Source organism: Neophocaena asiaeorientalis, unplaced genomic scaffold (assembly GCF_003031525.2).
Source record: "Neophocaena asiaeorientalis asiaeorientalis breed wild unplaced genomic scaffold, Neophocaena_asiaeorientalis_V1.1 scaffold129, whole genome shotgun sequence".
Taxonomy (NCBI): domain Eukaryota; kingdom Metazoa; phylum Chordata; class Mammalia; order Artiodactyla; family Phocoenidae; genus Neophocaena; species Neophocaena asiaeorientalis.
In genome coordinates, this window is record NW_020172446.1 from 4,673,935 (window position 1) to 4,692,862 (window position 18,928).

Below are 18,928 nucleotides of genomic sequence, written 5' to 3' on the forward strand. Positions count from 1 at the left end.
CCAGACTTCTGGGGATATCCTCCCACTCTCCCCATCCTCCTATATTTGGAATGCTCTTCTTCTGTTCTCCTATCTAATCCCATTCGTTCAAGACCCAACTCTTCCCAGGATATTTTCTGATACTCCTCTGGCCCACACTACTTGCTCTCTCTCTTCCCCACCTGCAACAAAACTTTCATAGTTAGGTTTGAAGTACTTAAGAGAAAATAACACGTTTTCAAAGGTGCAGAATTTTTTCAGTAGATGGTAAGTAATTCTTTATGTCTATGAAAAACTGAAGAGGAAGAAATTACGTTCTAAAACAGGAGAGGTTTAGGGCTAAACATGAAAAATAACTACACATTCACAGTAATTAAAAATAGTAACAAATATTATACAGCCCCCACTCGCTACAACTAGAGAAAGCCTGTGTGCAGCAACTAAGACCCAACGCAGCCAAAAATAAATAAATAAATAAATTTATAAAGAAAAAAAAAGGAAAAGACTGGAACTGAATTTCATCCATTTATATTTTTATCAAAAAGGTAATAATACACAACCTGATTTTTAGTTCTACAATTATGTTTTTTGTTGTTGTTTTTTTTTTTTGCGGTACGAGGGCCTCTCACTGTTGTGGCCTCTCCTGTTGTGGAGCCTGTGCTCCAGACGCGCAGGCTCAGCGGCCATGGCTCATGGGCCCACCCGCTCCACGGCATGTGGGATCTTCCTGGACCAGGGCACGAACCTGTGTCCCCTGCATCGGCAGGTGGACTCTCAACCACTGCGCCACCAGGGAAGCCCATTTAGATGATATTTAGATAAGACTTTGGACTTTAGAGTCGATGCTAGAATGAGTTAAGACCTTTGGGGCTGTTGGGATGTGATGAATATATTTTGTATGTGAGAAGGAGATGAATTTTGGGGGGCATGGGTGGAATGTTATGGACTAAATGTTTATGTGCCCCCCAAGTCTGCATGCTGAAGTCAACCTCCAATGTGATGATATTTGGAGATGGGAACCTTTGGGAGGAAATTAGGGTTAGATGATGTCATGAGGGTGTGGCCAACATGATAGGATTAGTGTACATTCAAGAAGAGGAAGAAAGCAGAGCACCCTCTCTCTTACAGCCATGTGAGGACTCAGCAAGAAAGCAGCTGTCTACAAGCCAGGAAGAGGGTTCTCATCAGGAAGCAAATCTGCCAGCACATTGATCTTGGACTACTAGCTTCCAGAACCGTGAGAAACAAATGTCTGAAATTTAAGCCACTCAATCTATGGTATTTTGTTATAGGAGCCCAAGCTGACTAAGACAGGTTGTTTGTTTTTTTCTTGCTGAGTTGTAAAAGAGTTCTTTTTATATTCTGGATATTAATCCCTTATTAGCTACATGATTTGCAAATATCTTCTCCCTTTCTGTGGGTTGCCTTTTCACTCTGTTGTTGTGTCCTTTGATGCACAGAAGTTTTAAATTTTGATGCAGTCTAATTTATCTATTTTTGTTTGTTTTTGCCTGTGAACATTGGTTTTTAAAGGTAGCATAGTTTGAGCTAATTATACTAAAAGATTACTTTTAACTTATGACTTTCCCAATAAATGATATTTGGTTAAAATAAGAGGTTAATGCAACATCTTTTTTTATTACCTGGAATTGGTATTAGTTTCAATGATATACTGTTTTTATGGTTCTTAATGGTTTGACAATTCAGTGCTATGAATAAGAAAATAGACTTGCATTGCTTCATCATTATGTAATTTGGGGGACAATTACCCCAGTAAATGCATAAAGAAATTAACCCAGAGATCTTTAAATCTGGCCTAACAGAAAATTTAAGAATCCTTTGGAATCCTTTTTCATTCTAATGGGAATAAGGTTCTGATGTCTCTGGTAAACAATGAGCTAAAATTTCTCCTAGGTTTCTGTCTCGTAGTCCTATGCAAAAGAATGACACTTCACTGTCAGATCTTCCCTAAGAGACAGTGAGAAATTAAGCTTTAAGCCTAAATTTTTGTAATAAGGCAGGAAAAATACTGCCAATAACCTCAGTTACTGATGAAAAACTATTTTTATACTAAGTTGTGGTTTACACAAGCGAGGTATATATATATCAACAAATACACGATAATTTATCATTAAGGAAGCATGCCCTTTAGCCAGCTTCTCCACAATGAACACATTTATTGTATCCGTTCTCAGTATCATCTAGTGATTGAGTTCAGAGGACACAAATTTGGTAGCATTTAAATGACCGTCTAGAACTTACCAAGACTATTTCTTGTGGGAGGGAGTTGATTTAAAAAAAAAACATTTTATTTCACAGACATTTAAACAAATATTTTTAAAAGGCACTTATTTCTTACAAAAGATGTACCCTATTGTGTCACAGTATAATAATGTTTATAACAGGAAAGTTGAATTCCATGCAATCTTGAGAAATTAAAATATCATATAATATAGTTTGTTGCATACAACATTGACATTGCTATTACAGACTTTCAAAGGTCTAAGGATTTCATTGAATTCTGAACTATTGAATCTTTAATACTACCATAAAAAATTTTAAAGAAGATAACAGAAATGTTATTATGTATGTCCTAGATGTCTCTCATAATTTTTTTCTTTTAATGGCAGCAGGTATTGGTATCCTTATAACATGCCCACTATTCCATGAGAGGGAGAAAAAAAGTTTCATTGTATTTTAAAAGATTGGGTAAGTTACTTAGTATATTCTTTGTATTGAGGAAGTGAAATATTAACCAATCTGTAAAAATTGCCAAAACCTATCAAAATGAATGACAAAAATAAGTATAAAACCGAAGGCCGAAATGTTCCTTAGTTGACATTTTCCTAAAAGGTAAGGAAATTTTGCTTTTTCATTATCCAAGACAGTTCTAGAGACTTGGGTCAAAGCTGGGCCAATACTGGCCTTTCTGCATTAAAAAAAGAGAAATCTACCACTTAATTAGTTACTTTATTTACTGAGGTATAACTGATGTACAACATTATACTAGTTTCAGGTGCACAACATAATGCAGTCTACCATTTAAAATCTTTCTGAGTCAGTAACTGGATTCTTAATTTTTTTTTTTTTTTTTTTTTTGGCTGCATTGGGTCTTAGTTGCTGGGCATGGGCTTTTCTCTAGTTGTGGTGAGCGGGGGCCACTCCTCGTTGCAGTGCGAGGGCTTCTCATTGTGGTGCATTCTCTTGCTGTGGAGCACCAGCTCTAGGCACGTGGGCTTCAGTAGTTGCAGCACACGGGCTCAGTAGTTGTGGCTCACAGGCTCTAGAGCGCAGGCTCAGTAGTTGTGGCGCATGGGCTTAGTTGCTCCGTGGCATGTGGGATCTTCCTGGACCAGGGCTCAAACCCACGTCCCCTGCATTGGCAGGCAGATTCTCAACCACTGTGCCACCAGGGAAGTCCCAGTAACTGAATTCTTAAAGTAATTCCATTTTGAGAGACCAACTAAGCATCTTGGAAAATGAGGATCAACTAATATGACACGACTGAGAAAGAATTAGAGAAAAAACACTAACTACAGAAATACTATAGGATGTAATGAACAAACATACCTCCTGGGCTGTGATCGGCATTCCTCCTCCCCACTGTCTGCCTCCTGTATAGACAGAAAAATGAGAAAAAAAAATTTAAAATCTGAGGTCTCATATCATAATACCAACAATGTAATTTTTACTAAGCTTTACATGTAGGAATATCTCATTGATGCTGTGTACTTAAACTAAATTCTCTCCATAAAAAGTGACTTCAACCAATCCAGGGAGTTGATATATATCAAAATAATTTATTCCTGGAGGAAACTTTCACAATAGTCTACAAATCTTTTTTAATAACGAAGTGCTCATAATTAAAAGAATTACTTCTGAAAACCAACTGAAGATGCTACGTTACTGTTATGTTACTTAAAATTAAAATGAGTGGGTATTCTGACTTTCACCAACAAATCTCATCAAGATGGTCTATTAATGATTCTGATCCCCAAAGAACCACCTAAACAATGAACACCATTTTGCAAAGTGCTCATGATCACGTCACCATTACCTTAATAGCTACTACTTATCGAGTATTTATAACATGCCAGGTGCCTTGCTCAACACTTTAAGTACATTGTCCAACTTATTCCTTATAAACTCAGAAGGTTGACGGTACACTGATTCTAACACATACACATAAATTGGGATAACTTTACAATCAATGTGACTAAAAAGCATCGAATCATAGTTTAATTGCAATATTTATTTTTTTTAGTGGCACATAAAGTAACTGAGGGTGTTATGGCAATTTAGGCTCAATGAAATATGAATATTTTACAGAAACTGAAATTCACAGAAAGGAAAGAAGTTGCTCAAGGAAACTCATGTAGTAAAGCTAGAATTAAAACTGATAAAATACTGCCTCCCAACACATTGAAAAAGCATATCATTCACCCCTGCCCTAACCTAGGTTAGGAATTATTATATGTTAAGATACTATACAGATCTTCATGGAGACAAGACTAGCAACATGAAGGAAAAGTGAGAAAAGATGAGATAATTAATGATAGTGAGGTGCTAACTTTTTCTTTAAGTTTGCTCTCTGACATTTTATATTTGCACTCTGGTCACTTTTGCCCTATTTGGCAAACACAAAAATAGGAGGAGCAAAACAATCTCAAACAATACGTGTACTGTCTGCCGATAAGTCACCTACATTTTCGAGTTTATGGAACCATCCCCATTCACCTCTACATCATTCTACCTCCATTCCTGGGCAGCCACAGCCAGCTCTATAACTTTTATTCCCATTTCATTTTCATTATTGATTTCAGGTATGCCCATTATCTTGCACAAAGGGAAGAAGACAGCAAAGATCCTACCCTCGGAGGGAGGACAGGGGAGGTGTCATGGTATATTACACTCTGCCTACAGGGGAAGTTTTAGGTTCAGAAGTATGCCCTTTAGGACGTGAAAAGAATGGTGCTAAAATGAAAAGAACCGATCGTCTCTACAGTCAATAGTCAGAACCTGGAAAGTTTGCAAGAATGAAAATGAGAAGACTCATAAGCAAAGATAAGTGTTAGATTTTGGAGCCCAAGGGAACTGTAATAAATAGAAATGATTTCCTGGAATCTCATTTAACAAATTATTCTTCATTATTGTTATCAGTGGTTAATAGATCTCTACTTCTGATGTATTCTTCTCATTTTTTAATTGTATGAAAAATTATATGACAATAGATATATTTAAAATATATGTAAATTATAAGGCACAATAATAAAATGAATACCTGTGAGCAACATTCTACTTAAAAGCTAGAATAGTACCAATACCTTTGCATTTACCTGTGTGCTTATTTCCTATCTCCCATTCTTATCCTTCGCCCAAGATGTGAGTACTATCTTGAATTTTTAAAAAATATTTATTTATTTATTTATTTATTTTGTGGTACGCGGGCCTCTCACTGTTGTGACCCCTCCCGTTGCGGAGCACAGGCTCCAGACGCGCAGGCTCAGCGGCCATGGCTCACGGGCCCAGCCGCTCCGCGGCATGTGGGATCTTCCCAGACCAGGGCACGAACCCGCGTCCCCTGCATCGGCGGGCAGACTCTCTAACACTGCGCCACCAGGGAAGCCCTTATTTATTTATTTGGCTGCCCCGGGTCTTAGTTGCAGGACGTGGGATCTTCGTTGCCCTGTGCGGGATCTTATGTTGTGGCATGCAGGATCTTTAGTTGTGGCATGCGGGATCTAGTTCCCTGACCAGGGATTGAACCCGGGTCCCCTGCATTGGGAGCGCAGAGTCTTAACCACTGGACCACCAGGGAAGTCCCACTATCTTGAATTTTAAGTTTATAATTTTCTTGCTTTCATTCTACTATAAAAAATTTCATACATACAGAAAAGCTGAAACATCTTATAGTGAACATGTGTATCCAACATCTGGATTCTACCAGTAACATTTTTTATATTTGCCTTATCACTTCTCTATTCATCTTTCTGCCTCACTGATCAATCCATCTTATTCTTCTGTTGCATTTCAAAGTAGTTTACAGTGTACTTGCCCTTAAATGCACATAATTAGAATTCGGTATTACAGTTCTTTCTTTTCTTTTAAGGTAAAATGTATATACAATGAAATAAATGCAGAAATCTTAAGTGCACCATTCAATGAGTTTTGACAAATGTATGTATCTGTGTAACTCAAACTTTTACCAAGAAATGCAACATTTCTATCAGCTCAGAAATTTCTCTCATTTAATACCTGGCACAACCTAGAGTCAGCCACTGTTCTTAATTTTCTTCCACCACAATTTTTTTCCATCAAAAATTAGTATATAGCATATGACTCCATTTAAATGGTTTCCCTGTTCACATAAATAGAATCATATAGTATGTACTCTTTTGTGTGTGGCTTCTTTCACTCAGCATAATGTTTTTAAGATTCACCTATGCTGTTGTATGTAAAAGGAGTTCATTCCTTTTTATTCCTGAGGATTCCATTGTATGAATATACCACAGTGTGTTTATTCATCTCCTATTGATATATATACCCAGGATGTTTGAGTTTTTGCCTATTATGAATAAAACTTTTACATAAGCATTCTTTGCTGTTTTTTTGGTGGACATGTGCTTTTGGTTTTTTGTAGGTCATGGAACACATGCATGTGTAATTTTAGAGAAAATTACCAGGGCTTCCAAAGTGCTTATACCACTTTACATGCTTATCAACAATGTGTGAGAGTTGTAACTGAAGTCTAATTGGAAATTTTTTTCTCCTATAGTTACTGTTTTCTATGTCTTCAGAAACCTTTGCCTACCCTTTAGTCACAAAGATACTCTATAATATTTTCTTATTAAAACCTTTATGGTTTTATGTATAAGGTCTATGATCTATCCTGAATAAATATTTGTATGTGGTGTGAGATGGGGTGGAGGCTCTTTTTTTTCCCCATATCGATTTCGAGTTTTCAAGCACATTTATTGAAAAGCCTTTCCTTTCTCCATTTGATAACTTGGCTCCATGTAAAAAATCAAATGACAGTGTAAGTGAGGTCTACTTCTGGGTTCTTTATTCTGTTCCATTGATCTATTTGTCATTCTTTATGCCAGTACTATATCTTTATTACTATAGCTCATAGTAAGTTTTGAAGGAAATATAAATCCTTTAACTTGATTCTTATTTTTCAGGATACCTTTATCTTCTAGTAAGACATTTTATCTTGAAATCTACTTTATCTAATATTAACATAGCTATTCCAGACTTATGCTCACTGATTGCAAGGTATATTTTTCAATCTCTTTATAACTTAAAGAATGTCTTTTGTAGACAGAATGTAGTTGGATCTTGCTTTATTTTACCCATTGTGACAATCTTTGCCTTTTAATTGTAGTGGTTAGTCCATTAACATTTAATGTAATTACTGATATAGTTAGTAACATGGTAGAACCAAATCCATTTATTTTCTGTTTGTCCCCTATACCTTTGTTTCTCCTTTTTCTGCCTTATTTTGTATTATTTGAGTATTTTTTAGAATTTCATTTTAATTTACATATTGGTTCTTTGCATTATTTTTTATTCCACTATTAAAAAAATTACATGATGTCTATATTGTTAAACAATATATTATTTAGTTTTGATTGGGGGCTTTAAAAATTGTATTACACTTATGCAGTCTTCCTAATATGTTTATTATTTTTTTTCACACATACACACTGTATTTTATTTTTACACCAATATGTTTTTTAAAAACTAAATATTATGCTAATAAGATTCATCCACTTATTACCTATAGCTACAGTTCATTCATTTTATTGCTGGGGTAAAAGACTGCATTATAGGAATATACCAAAGTTTACCCATTCAACTCAGATAGATTGGACTGTTCCTGTTTTTGGTGACATCAACCACGCTGCTATAACTTCCTTGAAATGTCTTTTGGTCTACATGCACAAGGGTGTCAATGGGATATAGGTACACCTAAGGTACCTAGGAGTAGAAACGCAGAGTCACAGAATAACTAAAGGTACAAGTTTACCAGGTAGTGACATATTATTTCCTAAAGTAGTTGTGCCAATCTATACTCTCACCAGGAAGGAGTGAGAGTTTCAGTTGTGCTAAATCCTAGCCAACACTTAAAATCATCAGATGTTTTCTTTTTCTTTTTTGCCAATCTAGTGTTATATATATCTCACCATAGTCTTACTTTGCTGTGCCTTGACTACTACTAAGGTTGAGTACCCTTTTAGATGTTTATGGGCTATTACTAACTTAATATCCTTTCCCTCATACATAAAATGAGCTGACCAAAACCAGATAATTCAAATTATTTTCAGCTTTTTTGGTAGATTTTTCTACCTATGAGAATTGTGATGAGAAATAAAAAGGAAAAATACCCTTGATGTTTCCTTAGAGGCCGCAAACAGCTAAAACCAGCTACATCTATAGAGGTAAACTAACATCTATTTTACACTACTATGGGCCAGGTACTTTATATGTTATTTTATTTAACGTGCACCACAACCCTATGCAGCTTGCTAAAGGTCACAATGCCAATAAATGCCACGTGGAGTCATGATTTGAACTCAGGTCTACATTTCTGCTATAACCAGCTGCCTCTTAACTAAGAATCTGCATTTGGTACCTATACTCCGGGACAGTGGTTAGGAAGGGAACTGCAGAAAAAAGCATAACTTTTCTCATGCCTTATAATAAAGTAATATCCTTTGTCACCTTTCTTCTATGGCTTCTACACTTTAAAATAGTGCCAAAGGAGTGGAAATTCCTTTGGCCCACAAAAAAAGCAAGTCAGAGAAGTGTTTCTAACACAAGATACCCAAATGACTTTTTTCTTTCTTTCTTAGATTAATATTACAATAGTCAGGCCAATGAATGATTTGCTTCCGTTTCATCTTACTTGGAGATTTAGAAAACAAAAACAAAAACAAAAACAACTCAGTATGTCAAGGCATTATATGCCTAAGGTAAAGTGGATTTTTTTTAAATGAAGAGTGTTGATTATTTCAATGGAATTCACTGCCAAAAAGGCAAAGATACAACATTGCTTATTCAGCAAGATTAATTACCAGATAATACAGTTATCTTGAATAGTGGCATTTAGATGGTAGGTAAAGGGAGAATGCTTACCATTCTATTGTAACAAGTGCATACACCAGACCATATATAACCACCTACCTTGTCAAGTAACTTCACATATTGTTAGTGAAAAAAAAAAAAAGAAAAAAGAAATGCCAGTAGTCAACATGCTCAGAACATTAGAAATCACAAGGAGAAAAGTGTAGAGATAAACATTAGTTTCTTCTTAGTAAATTGAGTAATTTCTGATGTATAAGGAGAACTAATTAATTAAATGATTAAATATGTTTGTTGACTTTTTTTTAATATTCCAGAGTCCTATTGTTAAGTAGTTTTTATTTAAAGAATATAATTTCTTCTTGATGTTCTTAAGAAAAATTTGACCTATAAACAATATGGTGTGAGATTCTGAATGTGCATTTAATTTTAGGGTATTCAGAAAACACTGACTCAAAAAGACACACGCACCCCAATGTTCATAGCAGCATTATTTACAATAGCCAAGATATGGAAGCAACCGAAGTGTCCATCAACAGATAAATGGATAAAGAAGATGTGGCATGTATATATATATATATATATATATATATATATATAAAAATATATATATAAAAGAATGAAATTCTGCCATTTGCAACAACATGGACGAACCTAGAGGGTATTATGCTCAGTGAAATAAGTTAGAGAAAGACAAATATTCTATGTTATCACTTATATGTGGAATCTAAAAAATAAAATAAACAAATGTTTGTAACAAAACAGAAACACACTCATAGATATAGAGAACAAACTGGTGGTTACCAGTGGAGGTGGGGGAAGGGGGTGGGTAAGATAGGTGTATGGGATTGAGAGATACAAACTACTATGTATAATAAGTAAAAAGGATATATTATACAGCACAGGGAAATATAGCCATTATTTTGTAATAACTTTAAGTGAAGTATAATCTATAAAAATATTGAATCACTAATGTGGTACACCTGAAACTAATATAATATTGTAAATCAACTATACTTCAATTAAAAAATAAAATATATAATTTTAGGGTACTCGGGAACCATTAAGTATGAATTGAAAAATTAATGTATTCTTATTAATCTACTTAATACCTGAGCATAAAAGTAGGTAACTAAGTAAAAGATGTTTGGAAAAAACGTAAGCACCCAAGTCATATTTGCTGAGAAGTAGGCTGGAAGTGCTGCCAGCCTTGAAAAACACCAGGCTAGGTAGGTGTTAAGCAATAATTTCCCAAGCTTTATTGTTGCAAGATTCTTTACACTCTCCATACACTCCAATCCAAGTGGACTCATTCATCAGTTTTCAAAAGCAACTATTAACTTCCTTTGTCTGTGCTGTTTCATCATCCTGGAAGGCCCCTCTCCCCTCTCCTATATCCTTCCCTAGCATTCAAAGCTGGTTTCAAAAGCCAGTAGTTCATGGTATTTCTTCTATCACTTTACTGATAGGCTGTCTGCCTCCCTCCAAACCTGACCGTCACTGTGCATGTTTCCTGTGGCACTATCAAGATCTGTTTCTGGGTTACCACTGGGTTCTTGTTTTATGTTCCATTATCAGACTGTAATCTGCCTTATTTTTCCTTTGCATCTCACTCTGCGTTTAGCACAATGCCCTAGGTGCAGATGGAACTCGACAAAGAGGTGAATGAATGCGTGATTAGAGCGGTGAACTAAAACCATGTGAACACTTGGAGCTAATTGGCTGTGCATTCTCAGCTAGTGAGGACTATGCCAGTTACGTTTTCTCCTTAGCCGGTTAAAAGAATAGTTTCTGTTGCTCAGGAGTTAGCCTGTGACGAAGATCTGGAAGTAATACCTTAGCTTTTCCCTTTGGTTAAACAGACAGAATCATTCACTTGCTCTCATTTATGTATTCATTCACTCATTCAACACTAATTGACTACCTATTATGTGTTAGGCACTAGGCACCAGGAATTAAAATTAAGCAAAACTGCCCTTATCCTTGGATAGTTCACATTGTATTAGGGGAGACAGTTCCATAAGCCAAAAAATTATAATGATATGTCATTTGGCTTACAGCAGTGGATATTCAAAATGCTACAGAAACAACAGAGGAGGAAATGACTAACTGTGGGGCTTGGATATGCTTCATAGAAGTTAATTTTCAGGCTGGGCTTGAATTAGTGGGTTTGTGTTGGATGGAAAATAGAAGGAAAGAGTATTTCAGGCAGAAACGTTGGCAAAAGGAACAGAAAGAGGAGTAAGAGTCTGGACATTTAGGGAATGGTGAGCAGCTGTGAATTGCTGGAGCAAAGGTATGGGTATTGGGGGTTAAGGCTATCAAGTAATATTGATGTTACGAGTCCATAAAGGTAGGAATATTAAGATAACAGTCCTATGATCACAAAAAGTGGTTGTGGATTATCCATTAACTGGACTTCAGATTATCCATCAGTCACTTCTGCCCCTGGCAGAAAATTAATACTGGGAGGTGTCTGTCAGACAGGATAAAGTAATCTGGTAGTCTTCCTAAGAATGGACGTGAGCTTCGAAATCAGAAAAGTCCTGCTTCTGGCTTTTGGAAGAAGCAAACGTGAAGAACACAGGCTTGAGGAGGAAGTAAAGGCACCATTTTGCCACTTGGTTACTGGTAAGAGAAGGCTTAGATTCTCTCCTAGAAACAAGAGACAAAGAAGATGGGAATGGAACCAGCAGTTTGGGTTATCCATTGCTTAATAACAACCTACTAATTTATTATATTTCATGATTTCATGGGTCAGAAATTCAAGCAGTACTTAGCTAGGCAATTCTTCTGCTCCACATGGCATTGCTAAAGGTCAGTCAGTGCTACTCAGGTGGTATTTAGCTAGAAGATGGGCCAGTAGTCAGGGTCCAGGCAGCTTTACTCACATGTCTGACATCTCAGCCTGGAAAACTGGAAAGCGGGGCTCAAGTGGAAAGTCAACTAGAACATCTATGGATTGGGCCTTCTCAAAGTCCATTGTTGCCTCAGGGTTGGTCTTATCGCATGGAAGCTTAGAACTCCAAAAGGCTAGGCTCAGAGCTGGCACAGTGTCACTTCTGCCATGCTCTGTTGGTGTATTAAAGAAGTCTAGCACAGGTTCAAGGGGAGGGGAATTAGACACTATCTCTCAGTGGGAGAAATAGCAAAGAATCTGCAGCCATCTTTAATCAACTCTACCAATTCTGGTGACCAGCTAGTAAGTATGTAGGCAAGATGAACAGGACAGGAAAAAGGCCGTTAAAGATAGTTAATGAAGTAGAACTTCTAAAGACTAGGGCCATAGAGATATCCAGGAGAGTAAAGAATAAAGAAGATGATTCTTATGTCAGTACAAGGTGCACTGAAGGCCATAGGGATACTTTTATAGGCTGGTGTCTATAACGAAGTGTCCTCCCATTTGGCAGGCTGAAGATCAGAAAGGACCTGCAAGTGTGGTCACACACACACTCTACTGTCCAGGACCAGAATGAATAACCTGGGCACTCACATCTGAGAAGCTGGTCTGTAAGAAGGTCAGACACCATCAAATCAGCAGTCCCAATATAATTTGACTTTGTTTTAAAGTCTAGCTTAAATTGAGGTGTATAGTACTTGCTGGTATTAGGAACCAAAACAGAGAGTCAATCTAGTCATATTTTAGAGAGACGTAACATGCATTAAAGTAAAATATGGAAGCCAGAATACAGTGCAATACTTATTACTGACATCAAAGCCACACCATGCTCTCACGACAGGGTTTAAGAAGCCCTAAATAAACTTTCTTGCCCATGATTTCAAGCAGTAGAAAACTTCTGTGAGACACCTACTACTTCTCAAGTGTTTCCTTTGAATTCCTTTCAAATACAAATATGTATGAAACACAGTTGGAATGGTTAATGAGGTACTTCCTCAGTGATGAGAAAACCAGCTTGATTAGAATGTGACTTCAATAACTCTGTTTCTGAAGAACACCAAGTCTTTGGTCAACAGCTAGTTTAAGATATATCACAGTCCAGTCACTGCCCACTAGAAAACCCAAGCTCTGGGTGTAGAGCTGCTATTGGATGCCTTTTGTTTACAATCCTTATTCCACTTAAACATTTTATTTAATATATGTGACTTAACCCACCCACTTGCCATAATTAGAAAGTTGCTAGACTGTCTTTTCTACCACAGAGATCCAACTCCTTGAGGCTACTTGATTTTAAAAAGCAACTAGTCTGAATCTGTCACATCTGACAAGCATGCAATATGGAAACTTCATAGGTCACTGGTTCTTAACTCTGGCTCCATTCAAAACCTTTTTAATAACAAAAATCTCCAGGCCTCATGCCTACAGGCTTTTATTCTTTAGCTCTGAGGTGAAGCCAGTGGTGTGCTAGAGCCAATTGCTAGATTTTTAGGGATCTTATGAGACTCACATTGGTAGCTTGAAATTAGCCATGCTAGGAGTATTTACCAGGGAAGTCAGCAAATGCTACAAAGCAGCCCTTACCCAGAAAACAGGTTTTTGAACATTTACCAGCACACCATGAGGTGTGGGGCCCAAGGATCTGCACATTTTAAAAGCTCCTGATAACTGACAAGCAGTTAAGATTGAAAACATTTGTCTTTAAGGTCTGGAAAAACATCAAAAAGCTCAGAGTACACAGAGCTACTACTCCTCCAGATAACTGTGCTAGGTGCCAGGGAGATCAGTGACGATGGGAACTCAGCTCTCCAGAAAGATCTTACGTCTCTCTTCCTAGACAGTAAGCTCTATAAGAGCAGGACTATGTTTGCATAGTGGCAGTCATACAGAAGATGCTCCGTAGGTATTAGATTAATTAATAAGTATTGCCCAAGGTATGGTAACCAGTAAGTGGCAAAATTGGGAATACACCTTAGGTTAACTCAGCATATCATGTGCCTCATCTCCATTCAATTATTGGTCATATCCTTGGTTTGTCAATCCAAAATGAGTGCTTAAACATGGAGTAGAGAGCAAGCAGCATCCGTCATAAGATAATAAGACTCTGCCTGTGTGCCACTCCATAATTTAAAGTCTTTTCATGACTATTATCTCATTTGAGCCAACCTAGGATAAATGCAGCACAGGTATGATTAATACTTATTTTTCAGCTGAAGAAACTGCCTCATGAAAGTGAGATAATTTGCTCAAAGTAACCTAAGAGTAAGGAGCAGTCAGGATTCTGTCTGGGAAGGGCGAATATACCTTCTATTGGAACAAACTGCTCCTCTTGCTTAAAGGAATACTCCAGGTACACCAATAGGGGCCTAAGACCTTGTCTTTATCTCCCTGTCCAGATTCTGTTTCCTTCTATTAAAGTGAAATTCCACATCCCACTCTCTGAAGACCTCACACTTGGTCCATTTCCTTCATTTCCTGAGGCCTCAATATGGACATATGGTCTTATGTTCAGCCAGGACATGGTGGTACAACTGTACTAACTGTTTACACACTGAAATACCGAATGGTAAAGAGTGGTTGCCTAGAGCCCCTCTGAATGTTTCACGATCCAGCAACAATCAGGTTAATGCCTGGTAGAGTAGAGGACCTCCAGGTCTTACTCCTGCCTATTCTGATTGGTTGATAGCTGTGCCATATTGCTAAATATTCTGAATATCACCTCTACCCATGGCAACATCTTTACTGTTCTCTAACCTTTGGTTTAAAATTCTTGACTCTGACCTTAGCTTCACCTTGGAGATAGTGCCTCTATAATCTGTTCTCTTGTTTGTGTGTCCTGCTAGCTACACCCCACTTGCTTAGCTTGGCTTCTGGTTTTATTACTGGTCCTCTGCTATACATGATTAGCATTCCTCCACAAGGAATTTAAACTATAAAAAGCATTGATAACACCTGGGGGAGGCTAAGTAAAATCCACGTATGAAGAGTCTTTTAATATTAAATCTTTGAATTGTTTATGGATATAAAGAATTAGACTGTGATCAACCAAAGTTTAAGTTGAAACATTATTCAGAAATAAGGTCAAAGAACACATGCAGAAGGGTAATGAAGCAACACTGATTACTTACCAAATATTACTAAACTAACAGCATGATTATTTTCAAATTTCCAGTCATTTTCAAACTAAGGAGTTGATAAATACCGTCACTGGTTCTGACCAAAAAGAAAATAGAATATTTAAAACAGATATACTGCTGTCAGTTTTGATTAGGGGGAAATGCATTGCTATTTTGTTAATATTTATATTTAAATCTAGACAATTAGCTTTCCAGCCATAAACAGGGGAAAAGATAGAGGCAGGATGCTCAATATCTTTGAATGGCAAATAAATAATCAACATATTCATTTAGAGCTGCCAGAGTCCACCAGAGACACAAAGAAATACAAGATAGTACTATGCTCAAGGAGCTTATCTGCCTGAAGAGATAAGGCTGTTATATTTGAAAAGTTGATCCAACAAATACAGTGTAAATTTATGGCACAGGAAGTATATTGCATAGGAGTTCAGAAGTGAGAACACTGTGGGTACAGTGTTCACAGGAACAAGAGAGCTTTGAATCCAGTCTTGAAGGAAGAGGAAGATCTGAAGAGGCACAGAGGCTGACAGAGCATTTGAGACATGAACAAAAAGGAAAGGACAGTGGGAATATGTCTGACACACTGGGGTGGTGGTGAACTGACCAGCTGAGTTGAAACCCAGGGCTTGCCTTGAGGTAAGCTGCAAAGATAAGGTGCAGAAGGCAGGGGTCTAGACCTGATCCTAGGGGGAAGCCAGGGAGGGGATTTATCAGCATCTTAGAAAGTAGAATAAAATTATAAATATGTTGCTTTTGTGGTAATAAAAAATTCTTTAAGGAAACAGAGGCTAAAATTGGAAAGCCAATTGAGAAAACTTAGGTATTTTTCCTAAAGCCGGGAGACACTGGTTAATTTAACCACATATCTCCACTAGAGGGCAGACAATTCAAAGGTTACACTGATGGAACTGGAGAAACAGTGCATCCACAGAAAACTAACACTAAGACTAAACACCATACATTGTTGCTTAAAGACCATTTTCAGTGCCTTCAACCCTGGAAAGAGCCTTTAGCTAGCAGATAAATCTTTCACAGGTTAGCTTTATGTGGTATAAAATGTGTCTTAATTGCAAAATGGACTGGTGGAAAAGTTATACTTTGGGAATCTGGCTTGGCTGACAGACACATGTGCTTATACATGACAAGCATACCTTGGAATGCCAACAGTAGCACTCATCACTGGCTAATTTACCTCAATCTTCCCCACCCATCTCAGGCACATCCTAACCACCACTCAAGACACAGCCTAACAATGTGTATACCACCTGGACCATGATTTCAATCTGGGTTCTCCTTTTGGTCAACTGGGGAGATGCTTGGTCCTAAGGGCTCAAAACCCTTTAAAGTCAGAGTAAGGTGAGGCCACCAGACAGAGGTCCTTCTATGTGCATTTGTCTTAGTAGGCTGAGGAGCTGTTATATAGGGGTGTCGGCGGGAGTCCCTCAGGTCTCACTAATTGCGACACAGCATCAATATTAACAACTAAATAAAAGGACTGAGAATTCCATCACACATTTAGATGCTAAAATAGATCTGCAAAGTACTATAAACACTTTTTCTGTTTTTTTCTCTTACAAAATGTCTCTCGTTAAAGGTGCAAGGGCAATTTTCGATTTAGTAGGTTGACTTTCTGCCATTAGCTGGAAGTAGTTTTGACCAATGCTGACCAGTGCTCATATCACAAGAATTTTCTTTTCCCCTGGAAAATGACAACATTTAATTTCAGATATCAGGTACTTCAACTGCAGGTGAATTTTGCTATTCTAAAATTATTACAGTATTTCCAACAAGCTAGGCCACCTTATCTCTTAGACTTTGCCATATTCTTCTCTCTGCCTGGTACACTTCATTCCCGTCTTTGCTTGCCTACTTCTTCTCATCCTTCAGATTGTAGCTTAGGTGTCCCCTTCTCCAGAGGCTTTCCCTGATGCCTCTAGACTGAGGCATATTTCAAGAGTATCAATTTTTTTTTTTTTGTGGTACGCGGGCCTCTCACTGTTGTGGCCTCTCCCGCTGCGGAGCACAGGCTCCGGACACGCAGACTCAGCAGCCATGGCTCACGGGCCCAGCCGCTCCGCGGCATGTGTGATCTTCCCGGACTAGGGCACAAACCCATGTCCCCTGCATCGGCAGGCGGACTCTCAACCACTGCGCCACCAGGGAAGCCTCCGAGAGTATCAATTTTACTTGATGCGAAGTAATATTTTTATAGTAACAGAGCTACAGATACAGAAAAATGTGCATGAAATTTAAAGTAAGTCATAAGAACTCAAATACATTTCAGCCTTGTAATAAGCTCCTTTAAACTTTATATATCCACACCGCCAGGGGTTCCGCATTCACACTGTTCTGCTGTTAGAGCAATTTCTTGTGGAAAGGTTTGAGGAGCACTGCAGAGGACTGCTGTATGTAACTCTGAAGTTAAGCTTGTGCCTAATATTGAAAAATTAAGATAGAAGTTAAATTTGGGGGGGGGGTATGGTAGTTAATAAATACAAAGAGAAGATCAGGTGCTTATGACTCCTTGGTCTAATTCCTAAGACTACAGGCATGTCATTAACTTTATTTGGCTTCCATAAACAAAAGACAAAAAAACAAAAGTTCAGAAAAAGCTGATTCAGCACTTAAACAAACCAACAAACAAATCCAAAGCCTCCAAACTTACTTGAAGTGAAACATAGGTATTGAAAAGAAGGAAAAAATATGAAGTTATAAATCAGAGTACGATCTAATTCCTAATATAGGTTAGGCCTAGCTAGTGATCCTTGCTAACACACTGAACATCATAAAGAAACCAATTATTAAGTCTTCCACAGTTAAAACACTCCTTGCTTTTCTTTGTTAATGGAAATAAATGACAGAGAAAAAAGTAATTGGCAACTTAATGCAGGAAGATTTTAATTACACTCACAGTCACCATTAACCTTGACAACCCACCAACTAACATGTAACAAGACAGCACCTCCCCCACTAATATTAGTCTAACTAAAACTTCATGAATACCTTCATGAGAAAGGTAAAATCTTATGAGAAGCATGCAATCATCTGAACTTCCCTCCCACGGTTGAAAATCAGCATCATATGTTGTCTATATATAGACTAACCCACCTCAGAAGCTTCTCAGTTACTCCCTCTTTTAAGTATTATTTTTCTTTAACTACGTCCACATGTCTCGTTTTCTCCTGTAACCTCACTTTTACTTCCCTAAGGCTCCTTCCTATCTACTATTCTGTTCCATTTTGCACAAACCTCAAGTTCTCTCGTTGGTCTTCTTTTTACTTTTATATCTTGAGATAACTTAAGAAAATATTTATGCTCTAAACTTTGGGAAAATACTGATGCATTTCCTCCTGCCACCCTCTCACCAATTAACAGTCTAAGACAGAAGAAACTGTTATAACCAACTTCTCAATGCAATACTTTTCTTCTGCCATCCTCAGGGAGATCAGAATACAACTCACCAGTGATGCTTAAGGTCATTAGAATCTGACAAGTAACTACAGGAAGCCTATAATGATATAGTCAGATTATTTTGCTAATTATCCTATGTTATCTATTAGTAATGTACTCTTTGATCTAGATTTTCCCCCCAAAACTGAACAGAACTAGGGAAGGGAGAAAAAAAGGTAAACATAAAAGGCAAGATGAGTATACAGTAACTGACAGGAAGCCCCCTCCCCTATTTATAGATTCTAACATAAATAAGCTTAACTACGAAAGCATCTATCCTCATTTTCATTGGTTAAATATTTCTTCTTGAGAAACTAGTACAGACCCGATAGGAAGTTCGCTAAATGTGTAAATTCAAAGAACCAATAATTGCATAAAAATG

At 37.4% G+C, this 18,928-nt stretch overlaps 1 protein-coding gene across 3 annotated transcripts in view; it reads right to left on the reverse strand.

Moving 5' to 3' along the window:
- SSH2 (slingshot protein phosphatase 2) overlaps positions 1–18,928 on the reverse strand; it is a 241,886-nt gene that overhangs the window by 139,173 nt on the left and 83,785 nt on the right. For all 3 annotated transcript variants that reach the window (XM_024737264.1, XM_024737263.1, XM_024737266.1), the window contains one exon: positions 3,550–3,593. In XM_024737264.1, coding sequence (XP_024593032.1) covers positions 3,550–3,593 — 44 coding nt within the window. The remainder of the gene's footprint in view (positions 1–3,549; positions 3,594–18,928) is intronic.